Source organism: Corvus hawaiiensis, chromosome Z (assembly GCF_020740725.1).
Source record: "Corvus hawaiiensis isolate bCorHaw1 chromosome Z, bCorHaw1.pri.cur, whole genome shotgun sequence".
In the NCBI taxonomy this organism is placed as follows: Eukaryota; Metazoa; Chordata; class Aves; order Passeriformes; family Corvidae; genus Corvus; species Corvus hawaiiensis.
The window spans coordinates 9755924-9776152 of NC_063255.1; the positions used below are offsets into that span (position 1 = coordinate 9755924).

The window sequence follows — 20229 nt, forward strand, 5'->3', positions numbered from 1 at the left end:
ACGAAAATAATTTTCACTGTACTGTGCAGTTATATAGTCATTTCTACATCAGTGAAATTATGTAAGCCACAGCTACCAGTGAAGAATCATGGGATTTTAATATTCTATAGCCATTTTATTTATTTTTAATTGAACTATATCTTATTTTTTTGAAACATCAGTGTATTTTTTTTATGTCTTCCTTCATTTTTTTACTTTCTGTTTGCTAATACCTCCCCATTATTAGAAGTTTTGCTCCTAGTTCCCCATAATTAGGAATGGGATTGCTGCCACTATCAGCATAGCAGTGGAGGCATCTTTTCCTTTTACAAGTACCAGAGAAACTTCTCCCACTGACACTGATACATATTTTCTCTTACAGGACGAAATAAGGTTGCCCTCAATAGAAATTACCCTAGAACCATAGAAACATAGAATGTCTTGGGATGAAAGGGACGTTTAACATAATTTAGTTCTGCTCCTTCCACCATGGTCAGGGGAATCTTTCACTAGACCAGGCTGCTGAGAGCCCCATCCAAGTATTCATCCTTGAACGCTTCCAGGGATAGAGCATCCACAACTTCTCTGGGCAGCCTGTGCCAATGTCTGACCACTCTCTCAGTAAAGAATTTTTTCCTAGTATCTAATGTAAATCGACTCTCTTTCAGTTTGAAGCCATTTCCCCTTGTCCTTTCACCACATGCTCTTGTAAAAAGTCTCTCTCTGTCTCTTGTAGACTACCTTCAGGTACCAGAGGATCACAATTAGGTCACCTCTAAGACTTCTCTTTTCCTGTTCTCTCAGCCTTTACTTATAGGAGAGATGTTCCAGCCCTCTGATCATCTCAGCCTCCTCTGGACTTGTTCCAACCGGTCCATGGCCTTCCTATCTTGAAGACCCCAGAACTAGATGCAATGCTCCAGAGGTCTCACCAGAGCAGAGGGGAAGAATCCTCTCCCTCCCCTGCTGCCCACGGGGCTCTGGATGCAGCCCAGGACACATTTGGCTCTCTGGGCTGTGAGTGCCATGGCTGGGGCATGTCCAGCCTCTCACTCACCAGCACCCCCAAGTCCTGCTGGGCAGGGCTGCTCTCGGTCTGTTCATGCCCAGCCTGTGCTGATGCTGGGGTTTGTCCCTACCCAGGTGCAGCACCAGCACTTGGTCTTGTTAAACCTCATCAGATTGCCATGGGCCCCTTCTCGAGCTTGTCCAGGTCCCTCTGAATGGCATCCCATCCTTCAGATGTGTCATCCGCACTGCTCAGTTTGGATTCACCAGTAAATTTGCTGAGAGTGCACTCGATTCCTTAATTTATTTCATTAATGAAGACAGTACACACGACTGGTCCCAGTATGGATGCCTGAGGGACACCACTTGTCACTGATGTCCATCAGGACTCTGAGCCATTGACTGCTACCCTCAGGATGTGACCATGCAACCAATTTTTTATCCAAGGAATTATGATCTTCTCCTTCCAGCTGTAGGGTGACTAACATGTGAATGAAGGTCAGGAGAGAAGGAATGGATGTTGTGGACTATGTTAACACACAGGACAAAACCGTAGGAAGAGTGTGGGGAGTGAGATAGGTATCAACAGAGAGAGGACGCTGTGGACAGGAGTCAGGTTGTGAGTGGTGCAAATAAATAGGAGACAGAGGAGCTGAGAGTGCAGGGGAACAGCATGGGCATGAGACTGATGGGAAAGGGAGGAAAAGGCAAGGGGGGAAGCACACATCTGAACAACCTCCAGAAGCTGGAAAAGAGTGGGAAGCTGCTTTCACCTATCCCTTTTGAATAGTGAGTAGGAAAACCTGACTGCACATGTGTTTGCAGTTAAGCTGAATTGAAAGCTTGAGATCAACACACCTGAACTCAGCCTTCTTGGGATGGAGAATAAGAATCAGAAAGCAGGTGAAAAATACAAGCAATTGTATTTTGAGGATGTTGTGATTAAGAGGTTGTTTCATTTTTTTGTCATTTTGTCCAAGGTCATGCGTATCTATAGTTTACAATACTGAAAATACAAACTTAAGTACACAGCAGTGGATAATGACAGCTCCCCCATTTTTGCTTTCTCCGTCTCTGTGCGTATTTGTCTTTCTCTTTAATATCTTGGTAGTTCGAACGCATTTGTGATATAATCCCAATAATAAATGGTAGGAAGGAAATTGCCAGATTTCAATTCTGTTGAACCTTTTCCTCTCAGTACTAGGTGATTGGATTACAAATTACTCTTCTTGTGACAGGAGGAATTGCTGAACAGATTCATTCTTCACTGTACCTATAAGATTGGCAAAATGCAAAGACTTTGACATCTTTAGGGATGAAGCACAAGAATATGAGTCTTTTGCTTATAGAAAAGATTAGTTCATCACTTACTGGGGCTTTACAGAGCAGAATTATTAACATATCTAATGAGCGTAATACTAATCTAATTTACCTATACAAATACATATTGATAGAAACTGGTGTAATACCACTTCTGTGCGACAATTCTGATTTTTGCTGTTTCAGAATAAGTCCATAATAATATTATGTAAGTCAGTAATTCAAAATCTCTGATAATTACTCACATCAAACATGCAGGAGTGTAATAAACTAAAGAGAAGTTTGCTTTAATAAAATAAATCCTTTCCAATGATCTCCTTCCTCTTACTCAGATGGCTCCATGTGTGGCTCTTAAGGCTACTTCAGTCATCACAGTAAGATCGGGCCCTGCAATTTCTCTTTCCCTTCTGGAAAGGCCTTTTGCTCCCTCATACCTTGTGACCCTCCACTTCTCTGCATACCTCTCACACCAGACTCAGTCAGATGGTGTTCCCATGCACTCCACTAGAGACCGCAGGCTCCTGCTTAGAGAACCAAGGGGAAAAGCAGCTTTCAGCCATTTGATAACTTGCCTAAGACTGTGAGCCCTGCGAACAGAAGAGTTTTAAGCTGTCCCAAAGTTAGTGCAGAGGACTTTGATGAGCAGGAGTGGTTTCATGAGGTCCTGTGTCCCTGCAGCCACCAGCCCTGTGGAGTCAGAGGAGGGGCTTGGGACCAGCAGTCCTGCTTCCGATAAGCACGCGCTGAGCTGCCTCCATGCTAAACTGGTGCGTTAGAGTGGGGCTGACATGCCTTCAGAGAGAAGAAGAAAGGAGTAACTACCCAACCAGTAAGACTCAGCACAGCTTACTCAAAGGAGGATTTTTGGGAACATGTTCAGGACTCTGCTGTTACTTCATTTGCTTTCTTGCTGGTGGACAGAGGCCTGACTGTTCACTGTGGTCTCATCCTGCTCTTTTCTGTAGTCACTGGCAAAATTCCTCTCAACCACAAAGGACACAAGATAAGACTGGTCTCCCTGCTATCTTTTCCTTTCTCCATCTGTTTTCCCACCTGTGTTTACATAGGCTTTCCTTCATGCAGCAGCCCAGACATATGTTCCAGGAAATTTAACCCCTTTTTTTCTGTTTTTAACAGATACTGTGTTAGAGCCAAAGGAATGCCGATATTGCTAGGGAAATCCAAACTGACTGTTTAGAAAGTGCAGATATATGAGCTAGGTCTGGGAGCCCCATGGAGGTTTTGTTAGTTGAAGGAGTTTCCTACTTCCAGTAGAGAAGCGCAGCAATTCATGCTGCCCAACTTTTGACGTATCCATTGCAGATCCCCCTCCCCATTGTTTTTCCTCCACTGAAAATCCCAATGGTATCATGCCACTTGGAGTCAGTAGATAAATCAGCTTTTAGACTAACCCAAACTCATACTGCTAATTTTTTTTTCCATCAACTTTCCAGGTATGTTGAACATGAAGAAATGAATGTGATTTTTTAAAAACTTTTTATTATGTGTATGTATGAGTGTTACTGTGTGTGAATATGAAACTGTATTGACCTATCTCTTGCACTGTAATAAGACACAAATACATGTTTTATTTTAGTTAGTCAAAGGCAGATATAACTATCTGTGCTTCATGTCATCATTGATCTAGCAAATTTATCTAGAAAGCAGATTCTCATTGCCATCTTCCCAGACAACATCCCAGAGACATATTATAGCATCTTTTCTTTTTTGGTTTATTTTTTGTAACATGTAGTTCATGGAATACTTTCAATTTTAAATGTTTTATTTTGCTTAAATTATTTAATGCAGTTTTAACATTTACCCTTCTGCACTTGAAATTCTAATAAACTCTATCTTGCATTTGCTTCAGCTTGTAGAAGGCAAATTAGATGGAACTTCTTTGACCTACCTATTATTTATGGAGCTTTTCCCCCTTTCGGAACAGTAACTGTCAGTATATTTTAGACCAGTGCAGTGGAAAATAATACCATGGGAAATGTTGAGTCACTTTAGATTATATTTTGCCAGTTATTTTTTTCTGGTTACACTCTAGGTGCTTCCTTTTGATAGAATACTTTAAAAGATTTGCAGTATAATACGGATTATAAATAGAAAAAAATCTGTTGAAGTGCTTTACATATGGACAATATGATATGATATATAATTTTACATTTTGCAAAAGTACTGCATATGCTACTCCTTATTCAAGAGTGGCGGATTAAGTCTTTCAATATTCATACTATAATCCAGATAGTCAATTATAAGCAGCCCCACTGAGGTGCGATTATTCGTATTCTTGATGGCAGGGACATAATTAAATGCTTTAAGGGAGCAGGATCTCCACATCTCCATGCCAACTCATTTGTAAAACGTTTTTCAGGTGAACAGTATAGAACATTTTTCTAAAAATATTGGCTGCAAGAGGGCCTAAAATTTAAATGTCTTTTTGGCACAGACTAATCTGCCATTTTGAGGCTACAATTCCTCATAATATTGTATAATTTCTTGTTGACAAGAAATTGTTGTGTTGTTCTTTTGACACCATATTTTATATGGAAAATAATAATCAGTCAGAAGGACTTCTTGCTATTGAAACCCAATATTCTTTTTAAAAGTCCAAGAGAATTTTTAGGAAGATAGAATGAAAATAACTTACTCTTTTATGCTTAAAGATTGAGGTTGATTTGGGTTTAGGAGTTTTATTAGTTAGCAAACATAAACATAAATTTAACAGCATTTGCAATAATAACACAAGTAATAAGTCTTGCAATCTGTAAGTATATATAAATTATAATTCTAATTTTTCAAGTTTGTTAACAGTACACATTTTTAAGCAGAATTTTAACTAAATATTTTAGATAAAATATTTAATCTAAATAAAGAATATTTAAAATATTTAATCTAAATAATCTAAGAACTTTGATAATTTTTTTAATAATTTAATGAAAAAAAAAGAAGTTTAATAAAGAATATTTTATAGCCAACTTGAATTCAAGTTGAATAGTTTAATTTGTAACCGTTATTGTTTGCCAAACTCAAGATTACAAGAGCATACCACCGAATATATAAGGAACTAAGTTGCTTTTTTCAATAGGGAATAAGCATCCATCTGAAAAAAAGTAGGAGTAAATGAATTACATAAAATCACTTTTGGCCTTTGACACAGTGAGTATAAAAACTAAATCTGTATTCAGGCATATTGTCTTAGAATCTAAGTTTATTTTTTTTTAAGGCAAATGAAATTATTATCATTAAAGTTGTGAGCTTCTACAAAATAATAAATAGACTATCTTAGTCTCTCTTTGTAGAAAGAACATTTTCTTAAAGTAGAAGAAAATCATATAGATGCTCTGTTATAAACAGCATTAAAGATAAAATATGCACTTGCATTTCTATTTTATAAAATTATCCTAAGCTTCTGTTCTGTCTAAACAGAGCTTTCTTAGAAGAATTTGACTGAAGAGTGGAAAACAGGCAGGATGTAAGAAATGTTTGTAATGGATGTGGCACTCAGTGCCAGGGTCTGGCTGACAGGGTGAGGTTCAGTTAAAGGTGGGACTTGATTATCTAAGAGGTCTTTTCCAACCTCAGTGATCCCATGTTTCTGTAACTGGCTTTTGTTCGGAAAACTTGGCCACAGCTATTTTCAGTACTTGCACATGAAAAAAGCAAAGAGAGGTCAGGCTGGAAAATAAAAAGTCCCTGGTAAGATAACTTGCCACTTTCTAGACAAGAAACTGGTTTCTCCTAGTAAGTGGCATAAAAGACACATTTGGAGCTAGGTAAAGAAAGGAACATACTCTCAGGGTTGTTGGCAAACCCTAAATAAATATTAAATTTTTTTAAGTATTTGAATTTATAGAAATTCTATCAAAGTTTGGGTCGATTAAATGTAGGCAGTTCTTTTCAGAGGAATAATTTTTCCCCAAATAAGTTTTTGCTATCTCTTTTGCTAAAGTTATATTAAATTAAATAAAATATGATAAATTAAACAGTGAACATGCAGAGAGCTCAGATATCAGTCTTCAGAGACAAATTTCAAATTACTACAAACAGGCAATAAAAATGTCAGGTAAACTAACCTATGGGGTTTTTGGTTGGTTGGTTTGGGGTTTGTTTGTTTGTTTGTTTGTTTGGGTTTTTTAATAGGATGACTAATAAGGGCAACAGCTATCACAAATTACAAATACAAACATTTAAATTAGGTTCAGGTAAATAGTTTAAAAAGTGACAAAAGACTGAACATGGGATATTACAGAAGGTGCTTTTAATTCTAATCAGCAATTTTCAGTCCCTCTTCAAAATAGTAACTACTCAGTCATGTATTCAGGCTGCTTTATGAACCGTCTCTCCAACTGATGAACCCAGATATCTGAAAGCAGCTCAACAGACAACTACTGCTGTCAGTTTGTAAATGAAGAGGTCATGCAGGCAGTACCTGGTAACTCAAACTGACTTGTCTGCAATTCCATATTTAGTGTAAACATGGAGGCAAAAACTGCAGGTTTTTCATGGCTTCCTTTTGGACGGTCCAGATTATAAATCTGGCTGTAAAAGGCAGGAATTATCTCCATTTTTCTTCCTCCTTAAGTTCTCTCCCTTGCTGCAGAAATGTTCCTCTTGAGCAGTGACTATTTTTTAGGCTTTCTTAAATGTAGAACTGAATTTTTTAGAACACAGGTTACTGAAACTCATTTAATTGGCTCAAACTACATTCTGAGTAATTTTAAGACCTGGTGGTAGTTATTTAAGTAACTATAATAAAAAGCAGCATATCTCTGGGTTTACCATTCTGTACCCTAGTGATAATATCCTGAAAGATAAAAAGAACACATTAAAAAAGAGGAAAAAATATAAATGCATTTCATGTTTTCCAGAGTTTAATAAAGAAAAAGGAAACAGAAATACAGATGCTTATGTTATCATGTTATCATATGAAACAGTTTCTCCCTGTTTTCTGTATTGGAAATGCTTAAGTCAACATGGAACTGGAAAATCACTCAATTTCTGAAAAAATAGGGTGCCTAGAAGCTTACTAATTTTTTTTTTTTAATTGCTTGAAGTTTATATAGTCCTTTCCTAAAGCAAAAAAAACCCACCAACTATACTCATACTATGTGTTGTGAAGCTGGGAACAGAGTGCCCCATGCTGAATGTCCCTTACTGTGACTGGCACACCAAGAAAGTTCCCGTTAGCTCGCTTCTGCTCAGTGGGCAGCTTCAGCAGCTTGAAAGAAGTAAAAGAACTATTGATCTTTGTAACATGCCAAGGAGTTGCTGTAATGAAGAGCGGTTAGAAAATAAGAATAGCCTAAACATGGTGGTTCTGGGAAGCTGACTCTGAAGTCTTACAAGATGGGTGGATAGAAAGAGCACTTGTATATTTAAGTTTTGTCTACGGTAGTTTAGTAACTCATTGCTCTTTATAAAATAAACAATATTCTAATCCACTGTCCTGTTCTCAGAAAAGATTCCCAAGTCTGTTAGACTGACTGACCCAAGCTTTTCAATTGCTTTGATTTTCCATCTTTCTGCTGCTGCTGGAAGTAATCAAATAGCCTGAATAGCTGCTCACCCATTTGCACAGCAATCTATATGCCCACTAAAAGAAGAAACAAGTTTCCTGCTGAGGAACTGAGCAGTAGTCAGCTGTCCTCAGCTGGAAGGACATCTCACTAGACCCTGTAATGTTAAATGTGACAGATGATGGGAAATCACACAGCTTCAGAATGGGACAGAAATGCATAAAAACTGCTAGTTGTTTTTAATTTCTTTTAATATAGACATTATATAGCTAAAATACTGTTGAATACACTTATTCATTACTACAAAAATTTAATTTCTGCACCTAGTAAAGTGAACTTGTGCCATAGTTCTGATCTTCGTGTCCTTGCAAGACAAAGATACACATACAGTAATTTATTGTATTAAGTTCTGTTTATACAGTGTAACATCTAAGATAAAAAATGTGATCCATGGAGACAGAACTGGCTTGGTGTCCTTCAGTGAACTCACTAACTCCTGGACTCATAACTTACCTTTATCAACACAGTTCATCTGTTGTGGACACATTTTGTCTGCAAGGCAACTTTATATTGATACTTTAATTCCTGCAGATTTTAATCTCTAGTCAAATGTTAATATGACATATGAGGTTGAGTAATTACATCTGGAATATAATTTATATGTAAAATGAACAGATGATGAATGGAGAAGTATACATTCTCAGATAAACCGTACTGCTTCTCAGAGTAAAAAGAGGAATTTTCCTAGTCTGTATAAAATGGAAACCAGAAAATATTGCTAGGATGGCCAGTCGATACATTACCCATCTAACAAAGACTAAAGAAGAGATCAACATCGTACATGGTGCTACTGATCAATCTCCTCTACATCCATAAACAGCACTTAATTTCTCGAAGAAAAAAGTGTTTAGGCATCACATAGCAACCACGGAGGGGAAAAATTATCACCTACAGTATCAGTACAGTCCATAAGAACAATGAACCTTGGAATGAAAGTTGGAATCAAAACTTGATCCTTACAAAAGGCCTATTAATCCAAATTCTTTAAAATTCATCCTGTGGGCTGTGTCACCTTAATTCGTTCAGATTTTCCTGAAGTCAGGCTTCCTTATTGCTGTCTTTCAGGTATGTAGAATTTCTATGGGGAGTGTTGTCTCACATTAATGCAATAGTAAAATACAACCTATGCATTCCCTCTTTTACAAGATACCAATATGGGCAAGCTTCTTTAGAAATCCATGGTGTTCCAAAAATTGAACCTGATGCTCTTGCTGAAATCCTGCCATAGAATCAAAGAATCACTTACAATGAAAAGACTTTTAGGATCATTGAGTCCAGCCGTTACAACTCCATCACTAAACCACGACCCATGTTTGTGTGCAGCCAATACATCGGTGATCGCTTTTGATTATTAGAATTTTTGGAACAAGCTTCACTTCAGACTTCTATCATTGCACTTTTTACTTAGTGTCTTCACAGAAAAAAGTACATTGTATTTGAGCCCATTTTCATATTCTTTTGAGGGCTGTATTGTTCTGTGGGAAAGACCTGATCCGAGCAGACCACAAATTATGATTTTCACAGATGAATTACTTACATTTGCATTAAATATGGACTTTAAGAACAAATTAATGTTTCTAGCACCATTCAGTGCTTTCAAACAGTCACTTTTCATTAGGGTAGTGATTGACATTTGTTTCATAATGTTCTAGGGAACAGTTGTCCAAAGAGATTAACTAATTAAAGTAAAATTTGCATTCAGAATTGAATTACAGGTTCATTGTAGCCTAATACATAATTATTAATTAGAATTGAAGAAATTCTTTTGTTTGGAAAGTAAAGACAGTAGTATTTGACACACTGAAAGTGTCAGCTTGAAGGCAATGCACCATGCCAAATGCAGATGGGAATATTAGTGAGTAATATCCTGCCAACACTTTATTTTTATGCTAATAGAGAACCTTGTTTGTCCAAGCTGTTTAAAAATAGTCTATGCATTCTGTGTTTCACTGCACACTCCTATGCTATTATTGTATTTCCTAGTCTATTTAAATAAATTGAACATAAAGGAGAGCATAATTGATAAGGGCACCTGGTGTACTTGATGTCGCTAAGACTCATTTTAAATATGTCATGGATATTTTCATTACTTCATTCTTTTCATAAAAAACAAACACTTTGGTTTATTTAAATGAACACAAATGTTTGATGGGAACACATTTCAATATTCTGTGTTCTTCCTCTCTGGTCCAGGTATGGAAGATTTCATATATTACGTCTTACTACTCTTGAGGGTCTGTTCCAAACAAAGAGCTGATAGATTAACACATACAATCAACAAACACCTTAGTCTTGTGGAAAGACTACAAACTATGCTATTGATACATATAACGAGGCAATATAGATGATGTGTCAGGGACTATAATACAGTTCTAATCAGTCAAGAAACATTGCTGGAAATGCAATAATGGGTATTAATCACACAGTGGGTTTTTTGTAAGAAAACTGTAGTTCATCTTTTGAATGAGACCATTCAACTGGACTTGAGAACACAAAGCTTTCTTTTCTTCCTGAGCAGGCAGGCTCCACAGATGCACTCCTTGACCAGTTCCTTGGCACTGGGATATTTGTCATATATTTTCTGACCCATTATATTATCTAACTAGTAGGATTACAGATAATAAAAGCCTTCCAGACATACATTCTTCAACCAGAAGCTGTGGTTTGACAGAGTCTGCAGATGGTAGTTTTCACTGATTTTTTTCCATTCACCTTACTTGACAAGAATAATAGAAGATGAAAAAAGGAAAAAAAAGCAATTATATTTGTTGCAGTAGTATCCACAAATTCCATGGTCTCATTGTCCTGTGATGAAATCTAACATTGTCTCTTATGGTTTCGTCCCATCCTTCTTGTTTAAGCAATCTACAATAAAGTGGTCAAGATTATTAATGACGAAAACTGTACTTTCTCTAATTCTTTCCACAGAATGATAGATATTTAGGAGATGCTTGTTTTGTTTGGGGCATTTGATGCTTTTTAAACTCAAGTATTTGTTGAGCGTAGCAGAAAACACCTCTTTATGTGTCTTGTATTGTTTGCAGCACTTTTAATAGAAGAGAGCTGAAAATCAAGAGGTAATCATTAGTCACACAGTTTCCAGACAATTTTCTCTAAATTCAACCACATATTGTAAAACTTTATTCTTTGTGAGACTTAACATCTTAGGAAATGGAACAGGTATTGACTGGATTTAAGTGCTCCCTTTGGGCAAAACGTCCTTCTCTTGTAACTAAAATGCCGCGGGTTCTATCTAAGGAGAAGAGGTCAGGCTAAGCTAGGAGTGAGAAGAGGAAAGGACTGACTTCGGTTATACCTGGCTGGTTCTTTACAGTAAACTGTCATTATTTCATGGGCATCGAGTTTTGTGACTTCAGGTCAAGACTCTTACCAGTATTCTCTATAAATTCTCTACTCTACTCTCCCAGTAGTGTCTATAAATTCTCCCCAGAGCTGTTGGGGTTTAAGTACATTCTGTGCTAGTACAGGTCCAATGTTAATTTACTTTGATTTTTCCACTATAATTTAAGCATCTTATCCCCTAAGCCTTCAGGGTTAGGTGGCATGTGGAAATTCCTCAAGAAGAAGTATGAGACAAAAAAAATCAAGGTTCTTCATATTCTAGATTAAGAAAAGATATATTTCTTAAAGACATGCAGCAAAAAAACCCCAAACAAACAAACAAAAAAACAAACAAAAAATCCCCAAAATAAACTGAAAAACCCCCCAAAACCCACCAAAAAAACAAAAACAACAAAACTCAAACAAACAAAAACACAAACCAAAAAAAAAAAAAACCAACCAACCAAAGAACTATGTTGGTACTTAATAGAATTGAAGTCTGTAGAATTACTTATTTGTTTTTCCACACTTGAAAATGATAGTTTGATTGAAATTGAGCCTGTGATGGAGAAAAAAGCAAGGTAGGAGACAGTTTCCTACTTTAGTGTTTAAATACAGGTATGAACTTGCACCGCTTGAGTGCTGGAACTGAGCAGGGAAACTCTCTCACCCTGCCTGAGCTCAAGAATTCTTGATATTTCTAAGTGTGTTCTTACCCCACAGTTTGAAAAGGGGATCAACTCAAGCACTACTTTTTGCAAATAACTTTCTCATTTTCTGTATTTTAATCTAAATACGCAAATAAATATTCTACCCCATATGTTTTGCTGTTACAAGCCTCAGACACCTTGGCCTCTATGCAGTCACCCTGTTAATGTGGGTTTGAGAATTAGAAGTCAAAAGTTTGGGGCTGCTTCTTGGGACTCTGCATATGGCTTTAGTTTCCACTGTTCCAGAATAAGGAATTCCTGTTGGGGGTACTTGCAGAGAAAAGGTACTACTAGACTAATCATATGAACTCCATTTTTTAATCTAATGAGAAAAAAAGTCAAAACTTGTAAGTTTTCTCTCTTAAAATACCTAGAACATTAACCCCAAGGAAACGCACATTCATGCTTCAAGTATTTTTTCTCAGAACAGCTCTTATGTTAAAATATCATTATATCATGATATCATGTATTGCATTCATTTAGTAAATCTGGTGAATGATTAAAGGGATTGATCCTCTATATGGCAGCTGTATATTTAAAAGAAAATAAATAGAATCTCTTGGGTTAATTCAGCACTTTGGTTAATCAAAGTCATCAAGCTGTGTTTGACAGCTGATGGATCATTTCTTAGAACTTGAAGTACTATTTTAAAAAGGCTTGATAAAATCAGAGTTCAGACTCAGAAAACCTATAGGCAGGGCTCTTAAATGACATGAATTATTTTTTCAAGAGTAGCAAAAATAGAATCAAATACCTTCAGAACTGTCCTGCAACCTTATGTAAGCAGAAGTAGAAAAAATTGCTGCTGTGTACTAAATTATTACTTTTTAGCACTCAGTCAATTTCTAACTTTAAAGTTCCACATGGTTCAGTAACTTCTTTGTTTTCAGTGTGTGCTGAATTTTTCTCTCCCCAGAGATTTGCCTTTTGACCAAGGGCCGTCGAACTGCCAGTGTACGAGCAGACACATACTGTCGCCTGTACTCCCTCTCAGTGGACAACTTCAATGAGGTCCTGGAAGAGTACCCCATGATGAGAAGGGCCTTTGAAACAGTGGCAATTGATCGACTTGACAGAATAGGTATTTTTTTTTTTTGCATATGATTAATTCTTAAATCCCTTCTGCATTTTCTTTCCCTTGAGCTGCATGATAAAATACCCCTCTTTAGAAGTTTTTTTTTTCTGTTATACTGCAGTAAATGTTTTCTTGATCTATAAATAACACATGTATGCAGACAAGAAATTTTGCCATCTCATTTTTAAATAATAAAAACCACCGACTTTTAGAAAGCTCTTGTACTCTTCTGAGGATTATTTTTCATACTTTAATTATCATTAGTATTATTTATTAATCCTGTAGATTTGTTTTGCTGTCTTCAGCACTTGATAGGATTTATGCTGTGTCACAAGCAGTAGATGATATTTTCCTAAATAAATTGCTTACAGATGACATCTATAATGCTGGGAAGAGCTGAAGCCTCTCAGCACTCACAAACCCCTTGTTTGTTGAAGTGAATTAATCCCTTGCAGCAGGGCTCTCATTTTCCTCACAACATGGGCACTGCTAGCCTTGATGGCTGCACACTGGCATTGCTCAGATCTGCCTGCAATCAGAAAACCAGGCCAACAATATGCAAGTGAAAGGCAGAAGGGTATGGCAGGTTATCAAAACACGAGGTGTGAACTTGCTGTTCCAGTATTATGGACTTCTCTAAAACTGGGCAAAACATACATTCCTTGGTCAGGAGAATTGCACCCTGATCATCATTACTGACACTGCTTTTAAAACACAGCCGGGCAAAAAAAAAAAAAAAAAATCACTTATCCTGTTAGGTGGTGTTTTCTCAACTTCACAACAAAACTTCAGTCTGAGGATTTCTCCACATCAACTCACTGCATTAAACTCCTACAATTTGTCTCTCAAGACCCTCTTGAACTGCAGTCCAACTCTCAGTAATATGTGCTTGAAAAATATTAGCAGCAAAACTCCAGTCTGTTCTCGTAGTAGCAACCCCATCTGAAGTGTAGTCTTTTATCAAAAAAAATAAAAAAAGGCAATTGAGTGCCATTGTGTTCCTGTGCATCTGATGATGTAGACAGAATAGTGTCTACATCTTACAGACACTGCGAGCCATCAAGCAGACATCCGGTCACAGTGTACAGCTGTCTTTACTGTCCAAGCAGGTGTCACATTATCCATCAGTTCATGTTAGTTCACAAACCATTAAAAACACTGGTTACTGATGTCTAGTAACTAGTTCCCAGAAATGTGCTAGATGGCAGATGTGCTTGTAAAATATGTAACTGTTCAGTGGAAATTCAGACACTTTTGCAACAAGAGAGAAAGATGATGTAGATGCAGAGCACGATGATTTTTTCTGACAGTTGTTCAGGAAATTATGGTTCGTACATGAAATTGTAGTAGTAACAGTAAACTGCAAGTGAGGGGGCAGAGAAAGGCCAGGTGTTGGAGTGCGGCTGTGGGCTGGTGGCTGAGCAGTGCCCCCATCAGCCACCCCGGTGCCTGCTGAGGTTTTTACAACACATAGCCCTCAGGGATGGGTGCTGAAACACAAAGCCAGAGCAGGGCTCTGCCCCTGCGCCCCAGCCTCACTAACTCTTCTGCCTCTCTGTGAAGGGAAGAAGAACTCAATCCTGCTGCAGAAGTTCCAGAAGGACCTCAACACCGGCGTCTTCAACAACCAGGAGAATGAGATCTTGAAGCAGATCGTGAAGCACGACAGGGAGATGGTGCAGACCATCGCCCCGGTGAGCCTGCAGCAGATGCCAACCCTCAACTCCAGCACGTCGGCCTCGTCGTCGCGCGGCAGGACGCAGTCCCCTCCCGTGTACACCACCAGCAGCCTCTCGCACACCAACCTGCACTCGCCCTCGCCCAGCACGCAGCCGCCCCAGCAGGCTGTCATCCTGTCGCCCTGCTCCTACACCACGGCCGTCTGCAGCCCGCCGGTACAGAGCCCGCTGGCCGGCCGAACTTTCCAGTACGCCTCGCCGACCGCCTCGCAGCTCTCCCTCATGCAGCAGCAGCAGCAGCAGCAGCAGCAGCAGCAGCAGCAGCCGCCGCCGCCGGGAGCCGCGCAGAAGAACGAGGTGCACAAAAGCACCCAGGCCCTCCACAACACCAACCTGACACGGGAGGTGCGGCCGCTCTCCGCATCGCAGCCCTCCCTACCCCACGAAATCTCCACGCTGGTCGCCAGGCCTCATCCCACCGTGGGCGAGTCCCTCGCCTCCCTCCCGCAGCCCGCCCCGGGCCCCGGCGTGCCCCCAGCCGGCCGGGCCACCGTGCCCCAGCGGGTCTCGCTGTTCCGGCAGATGTCCTCGGGAGCCATCCCCCCGAACCGCGGGGCCGCGCCGCCCGCAGCCCCGCTGCAAAGGGATTCTTCCACAGTCTTAAGCACAGAGCCCGAGGGAGATAAACCGCGGTTCGCCTCAAACTTATGATCCCTGGTGACTGTGAGCAACAGACTTGCAACAAACCGAGCACCATCCCCCGAACTGTTTTAGCCTGTTTCCCAACGTGCCCCAGCAGTCTACTATGAGAAAAATAATTTAGACAGCTTTGCCCTATGTAACGAATGTAAAAGTTTTATATATATATATACCTAAATATATATATATATAAAAGCAATTAAAAAAACTTGAGTTCATGTCTTCCTTTTTCGCAACCATTACAGAAGATTAAATTTAGCTCTAATATTACTTATTTTTAATGTGTTGACCTTAAAATCAGCCTAGGAGATTTCTCTGGTTATGGGATTGGCTGTTTTCATGGGGAAATCGTCAACACAATGACAAACTTCAAACAAGTATATTTAAAAAAAAAAAATCGATTTAACACATAGCACTGACTGAGTGATACTCTGAAACCTTTGTTACTTCATTTATTGCATATACGTTGTTAATTTCTCGTGAAGAATTCAGTTGTGATTTCACATTGCATTTCATATGTTAGCACCATCCATTGGAATTTAGATTGGAAAAGAATTATATTGCAAACACCTGCAGTGTAAAGGGAGGCACTAGCACTCCTCTGGATAGTTTGTAACCTCATGGCATGTCAACCCTTCTGTTGTCTAAGAGAATTGGGTGGACTTTGATCTTCACACTGCTAAAGACTTTTCAAAGACTAAATATTGCCATTGTAAATAACTTTTTAGACCCAAGCAAAAATAGCTGCTGTGTGGTGTACCATTGCAAGGTCTTTGTTTAGGAATTTAGGTTCTGCTTTTCACTTCAAAATTTACAGTTTTAAAATTTGTTAAAGCTAAGTGCAACACAACTGTTAAATTGTAATGCAATGGCTTAAAACCTACAGTGTTACTTTTACATGCAATGTTTTATGCAAAATTGTACGCTTGATCCTGCAAACCGCTTGTACTTCACCAATACCATCACTTTTCTTCTTGCCCTCAGTAGCATCTGAGAATATTCCATGCATGCTTTGAAAAAAAAAAGACAATAAAAATAGGTTTGGTCAGTAGGAAAAGGCTTTACGGTATCTTAGACAATAATAACCATTCATTAATTGTGTCTACCTTAAAATTCCTATAATGCTGACTTTGAATCTCTGGTTTAAGTCTAGAAGTGAGGTTTTTCATTTAAAGGATTATTTGTAAACCACAGCTTGATTTAGACTTTCAGGTGCTTTCTGTGTCTTCACTGTAGTTTTGTAGTTGACTGTGGTGTTAATTTACAAAAATAAATATAATATAGCATCAAGTCTGTCTGGAAATGCACGATTTGCTCTGTGTATATTGTAATTAAATGGTTAGTATATCCTAAGGCATGTAGTGTCAAACATAGCCCATAGGTATGAGGTTTATTATTTTTTATGTCTTCAAAACAGAAAGGAAATGGTGACAGAAAGCAGGGTTAAAGCATACTGTTTTGTGAACATTTTGTTTTGTTTGCTCAAACCTTCACATTATCTTATCCACAAAAAAAAAAAAAATCGTAATCATTTGTGCCTAATTTGTCACATTAAATAGAGATTGAAACTAAATGTGTCATAATTTAACTCACTGAAAAATCAGCATTATGGATATGATACAAGCATATTTTCTGTTCCTTAAAACCCAGCTGACTCTGTTAAGGAAGTGAATGCAAAGGAGTTCTTCTCTTCCCATCAATGCTGAGTTTAATGATGCATGGAAAAACTAAATAACATCACAAACTACGTAATGCAGTGAATCCAGATGTACTTGAGAGCCAAGTAAATATTCTAAAGCTAACAGAGCTTGAACCCATGCTGCCTGTTATACCTTTTACTAAAGTGGTACATCAAATAAAATTTTTTAAAATCTTCCTTTTTTTTTGCTGACTCACATTCACTAGTAAAGATCAATGTAATTAACCCACTAACATGCTGCTGCCATTAATTTAAGTGACCTGGAGTGGAAATGGGGAAATGATTGTTTAAAAAAAGTGTCTCAAACATTATGGATACGCTGCAAGACCATTTATTTATGAGTAAAATACCCCTTATATTATTTTAATGCTAACAAATTCTGTCAGTTAATTAAGATCATATACTGATCTTGAAAACTGTTTAAGGTTTACATTTAATAGGAGAAATGGGGTTAGTAGCAAAATATTTTTATATATATTTTTATTTTATTTTAAGCACTATGAAGAAATATTAATTCACATGGTCTTTCAGTGAAACCATAAATAATTTTTAATGACTTTGTAATAGAGTGGACAATATCTAGGATTTGTATGTTAATTAAAAAAAATGGTACAGGGTATAAAATTATATACGTATATATATATATGTATGTATGAATGTATATATACTTAGATTAAGAAACAAATGACTCACATTCCTGTAATATAAAGGTCCATTGCTAGTTTCAGAAGTGACCTATTTTCTCTGTACATAAGTAGGCCCATAAGTATGAAATCTCACATCTGTACAAGATGAAATGTATTAACGAAAAAGGTTGGATATTACTGCTGCTGGGAAGAATATAGATCTGGTTCTTACAATAATTGTATGATCAGGGATGAGTTAGATTTTTTCTTTTGTCTTTGCTCAAAGCCATAAATAAACAAATATAAAAGATTATTAATAAATTGAAGAAAATATATAAAAAAATAAAACCATGATTTTTTTTTTTTTTTCCAATATCTCTATAACTGAGCAAGTTTTGCTTTACCATAAAAGAACTCTTATCTCTTTTCTTTATTCTGAGCCTGGAAGTGGTATGCACTAAGTATGGGGAGGTGGAGAAACAGCTGCCTGAGTAATTCTGTACAGTCCTGAAATCAGAGGGCTTCAAAATTCAAGGATACTACTTGATTGACACAAGCAATTCCTAAACTGTGTTTCCTCTGCAGATTAGAGAAATTAATTTTCTCACTAAATTCTCATTTAAGCTATTACCATTTATCTGAAATACATTATGAGTACAAATACATGAAAGTTAAGCTTGTTTTTATATATTAAATATCCTGCAGGAGAATTGCAAATAGTTGTTAGTGTAACTTAAAGGAAGTGTATTCTATGATATTTTCACTTTGTCTTAGTGTGTGTGCCAATCCCAGATGATGTACCTCTGAACTTGGGTATAAGAGTTGCGATTTCAAGGGAACATTGACATGGAAGTAGTGTTCATTAATGACATTTTAGGTCATTGTAAATTAGAAAGCACAGTCCATTCAAATCAATAGCACATTCTGTGTTTTACGTAAACTTCAGTAGGATCAATAGAATCCTAGATTGATAAACTGATTTTCAGCAAGCATGAGTAGTTGTATTTTAAATTTTCACTCTAAAGTGCATTGTGATTTCCTTTCACTAGTATTTCTTGTTTTTTTCACTTTGCATTATTAGGATACAGCTCTATTCCAATGGTAGGCAATTAAGTGATTTTCAAAAATACCAGCATTGCACTAGAAGAATTTTGTTAAGCAGCAGAGTTTGGTTCTCCTGTCTACATTTGACCACTGCACAGAGTATACTTTGCTGTCTGATTCAGTCTTATTATTTCATCCATGTTTGTGTGCAGAAGCAAACAAAACAAAGGATTGTTTTTAAGTGGTATTTCATATCATTACATGTAATATTGATGTGTATTTACACACCAATTGATAGATTTTTTAAATCTCTCCATTTCTTATATCTCTATTTACCTTAGCCTACTTCCTACCTTGCCTTGGACTGGAACCAAAGTAAATTTTATTTTAAATAGCTAACTTCCATGCCTTGATGCATGTCATTATGAGTTAAGCTAAATATTTCTATTTTCAAAATTTGAGTTCTTACACTGACATTAGTATTTCTATACATGTGCATTCTTTTCTACTGTATAAGTGACATTGTTCAGTTAAGAAAAAGCAATTCATTTAAAAAAAAGAGATATTAAACTTTTAAATTTGAAATGCAACTGCTCTGGGAATACTCAGTGACAGTAATTTCTGCTGTTCAAAGTCCTCTTCACACCAAAAAATTGTTACAGTATGGGAACAGAAAGTGTTTTGTTTACAAATGGTAGGTCTGAGCTACAAGCATTATCTGAACACTATAAGAATTGGCTGTGCAAATTTATTTCTTTAGTGATTTTGCATTTCCTCTCCTTCCTTTTTTTTTTTTTGATCAGGGAACTGTAAGAGCATTAATAATGCCCTAGACTAGGAGAAATGTCCTAGGAGAAATACATGCTGTGAATTTTAAATTTATAGATTTTTCCCCAACAATCAATACCCTGTGCTTGTATATTTAGCACTGTGAATCACCTTGATCATCTTAACGTCACAAAATATAAGATGTTCTGTGGGTGGTACATTGAGTATGACCTCTATTCATGCTTATACACCTTTTCTTCAGAAAGCCAAATATGTGCAGTCTGTTTCCTGTTTTGTCACTGCAGTGTAGAGGTTTTAAGTAGAGATCTGGTTTTGAAGTTTAAAAAGTTCCTGTGTATCAGAGAACAATAACTGCAGATCACAGTTTTTATGTGGGCAGTTAGGCATTTTGGGGTTCTAGGCCAGGCTCTTCTTGAATTGCATTTTTTTTCTCTGCAAAGTCAACATTAATAATGGGTTTACTGTGTTTGTTACACCAAATATGCAGTCTGTATTTTTGAGGAGAGGCCTGCAGTGTTTTATAGCATCTAATTTTTTTCAAGTGCTAGAAGATTTACATCCAATTATATTCATTCCTCTGGTTCAGCCAAGAGGCAATGTGAGCAGTAACTGTTGCCAGGTCATTGTCCACTGCAACAGGAAATCTAGGTAAAGTGAGAAGATGGACAGCAGTA

At 37.4% G+C, this 20229-nt stretch overlaps 1 protein-coding gene across 1 annotated transcript in view; it reads left to right on the forward strand.

Moving 5' to 3' along the window:
• HCN1 (hyperpolarization activated cyclic nucleotide gated potassium channel 1) overlaps positions 1-17562 on the forward strand; it is a 207587-nt gene extending 190025 nt beyond the window's left edge. Inside the window, exons 7-8 of the mRNA XM_048291595.1 lie at positions 12861-13025; positions 14583-17562. Coding sequence (XP_048147552.1) covers positions 12861-13025; positions 14583-15409 — 992 coding nt within the window. The 3' untranslated portion in view covers positions 15410-17562. The remainder of the gene's footprint in view (positions 1-12860; positions 13026-14582) is intronic.
• Positions 17563-20229: the final 2667 nt, after the last annotated feature.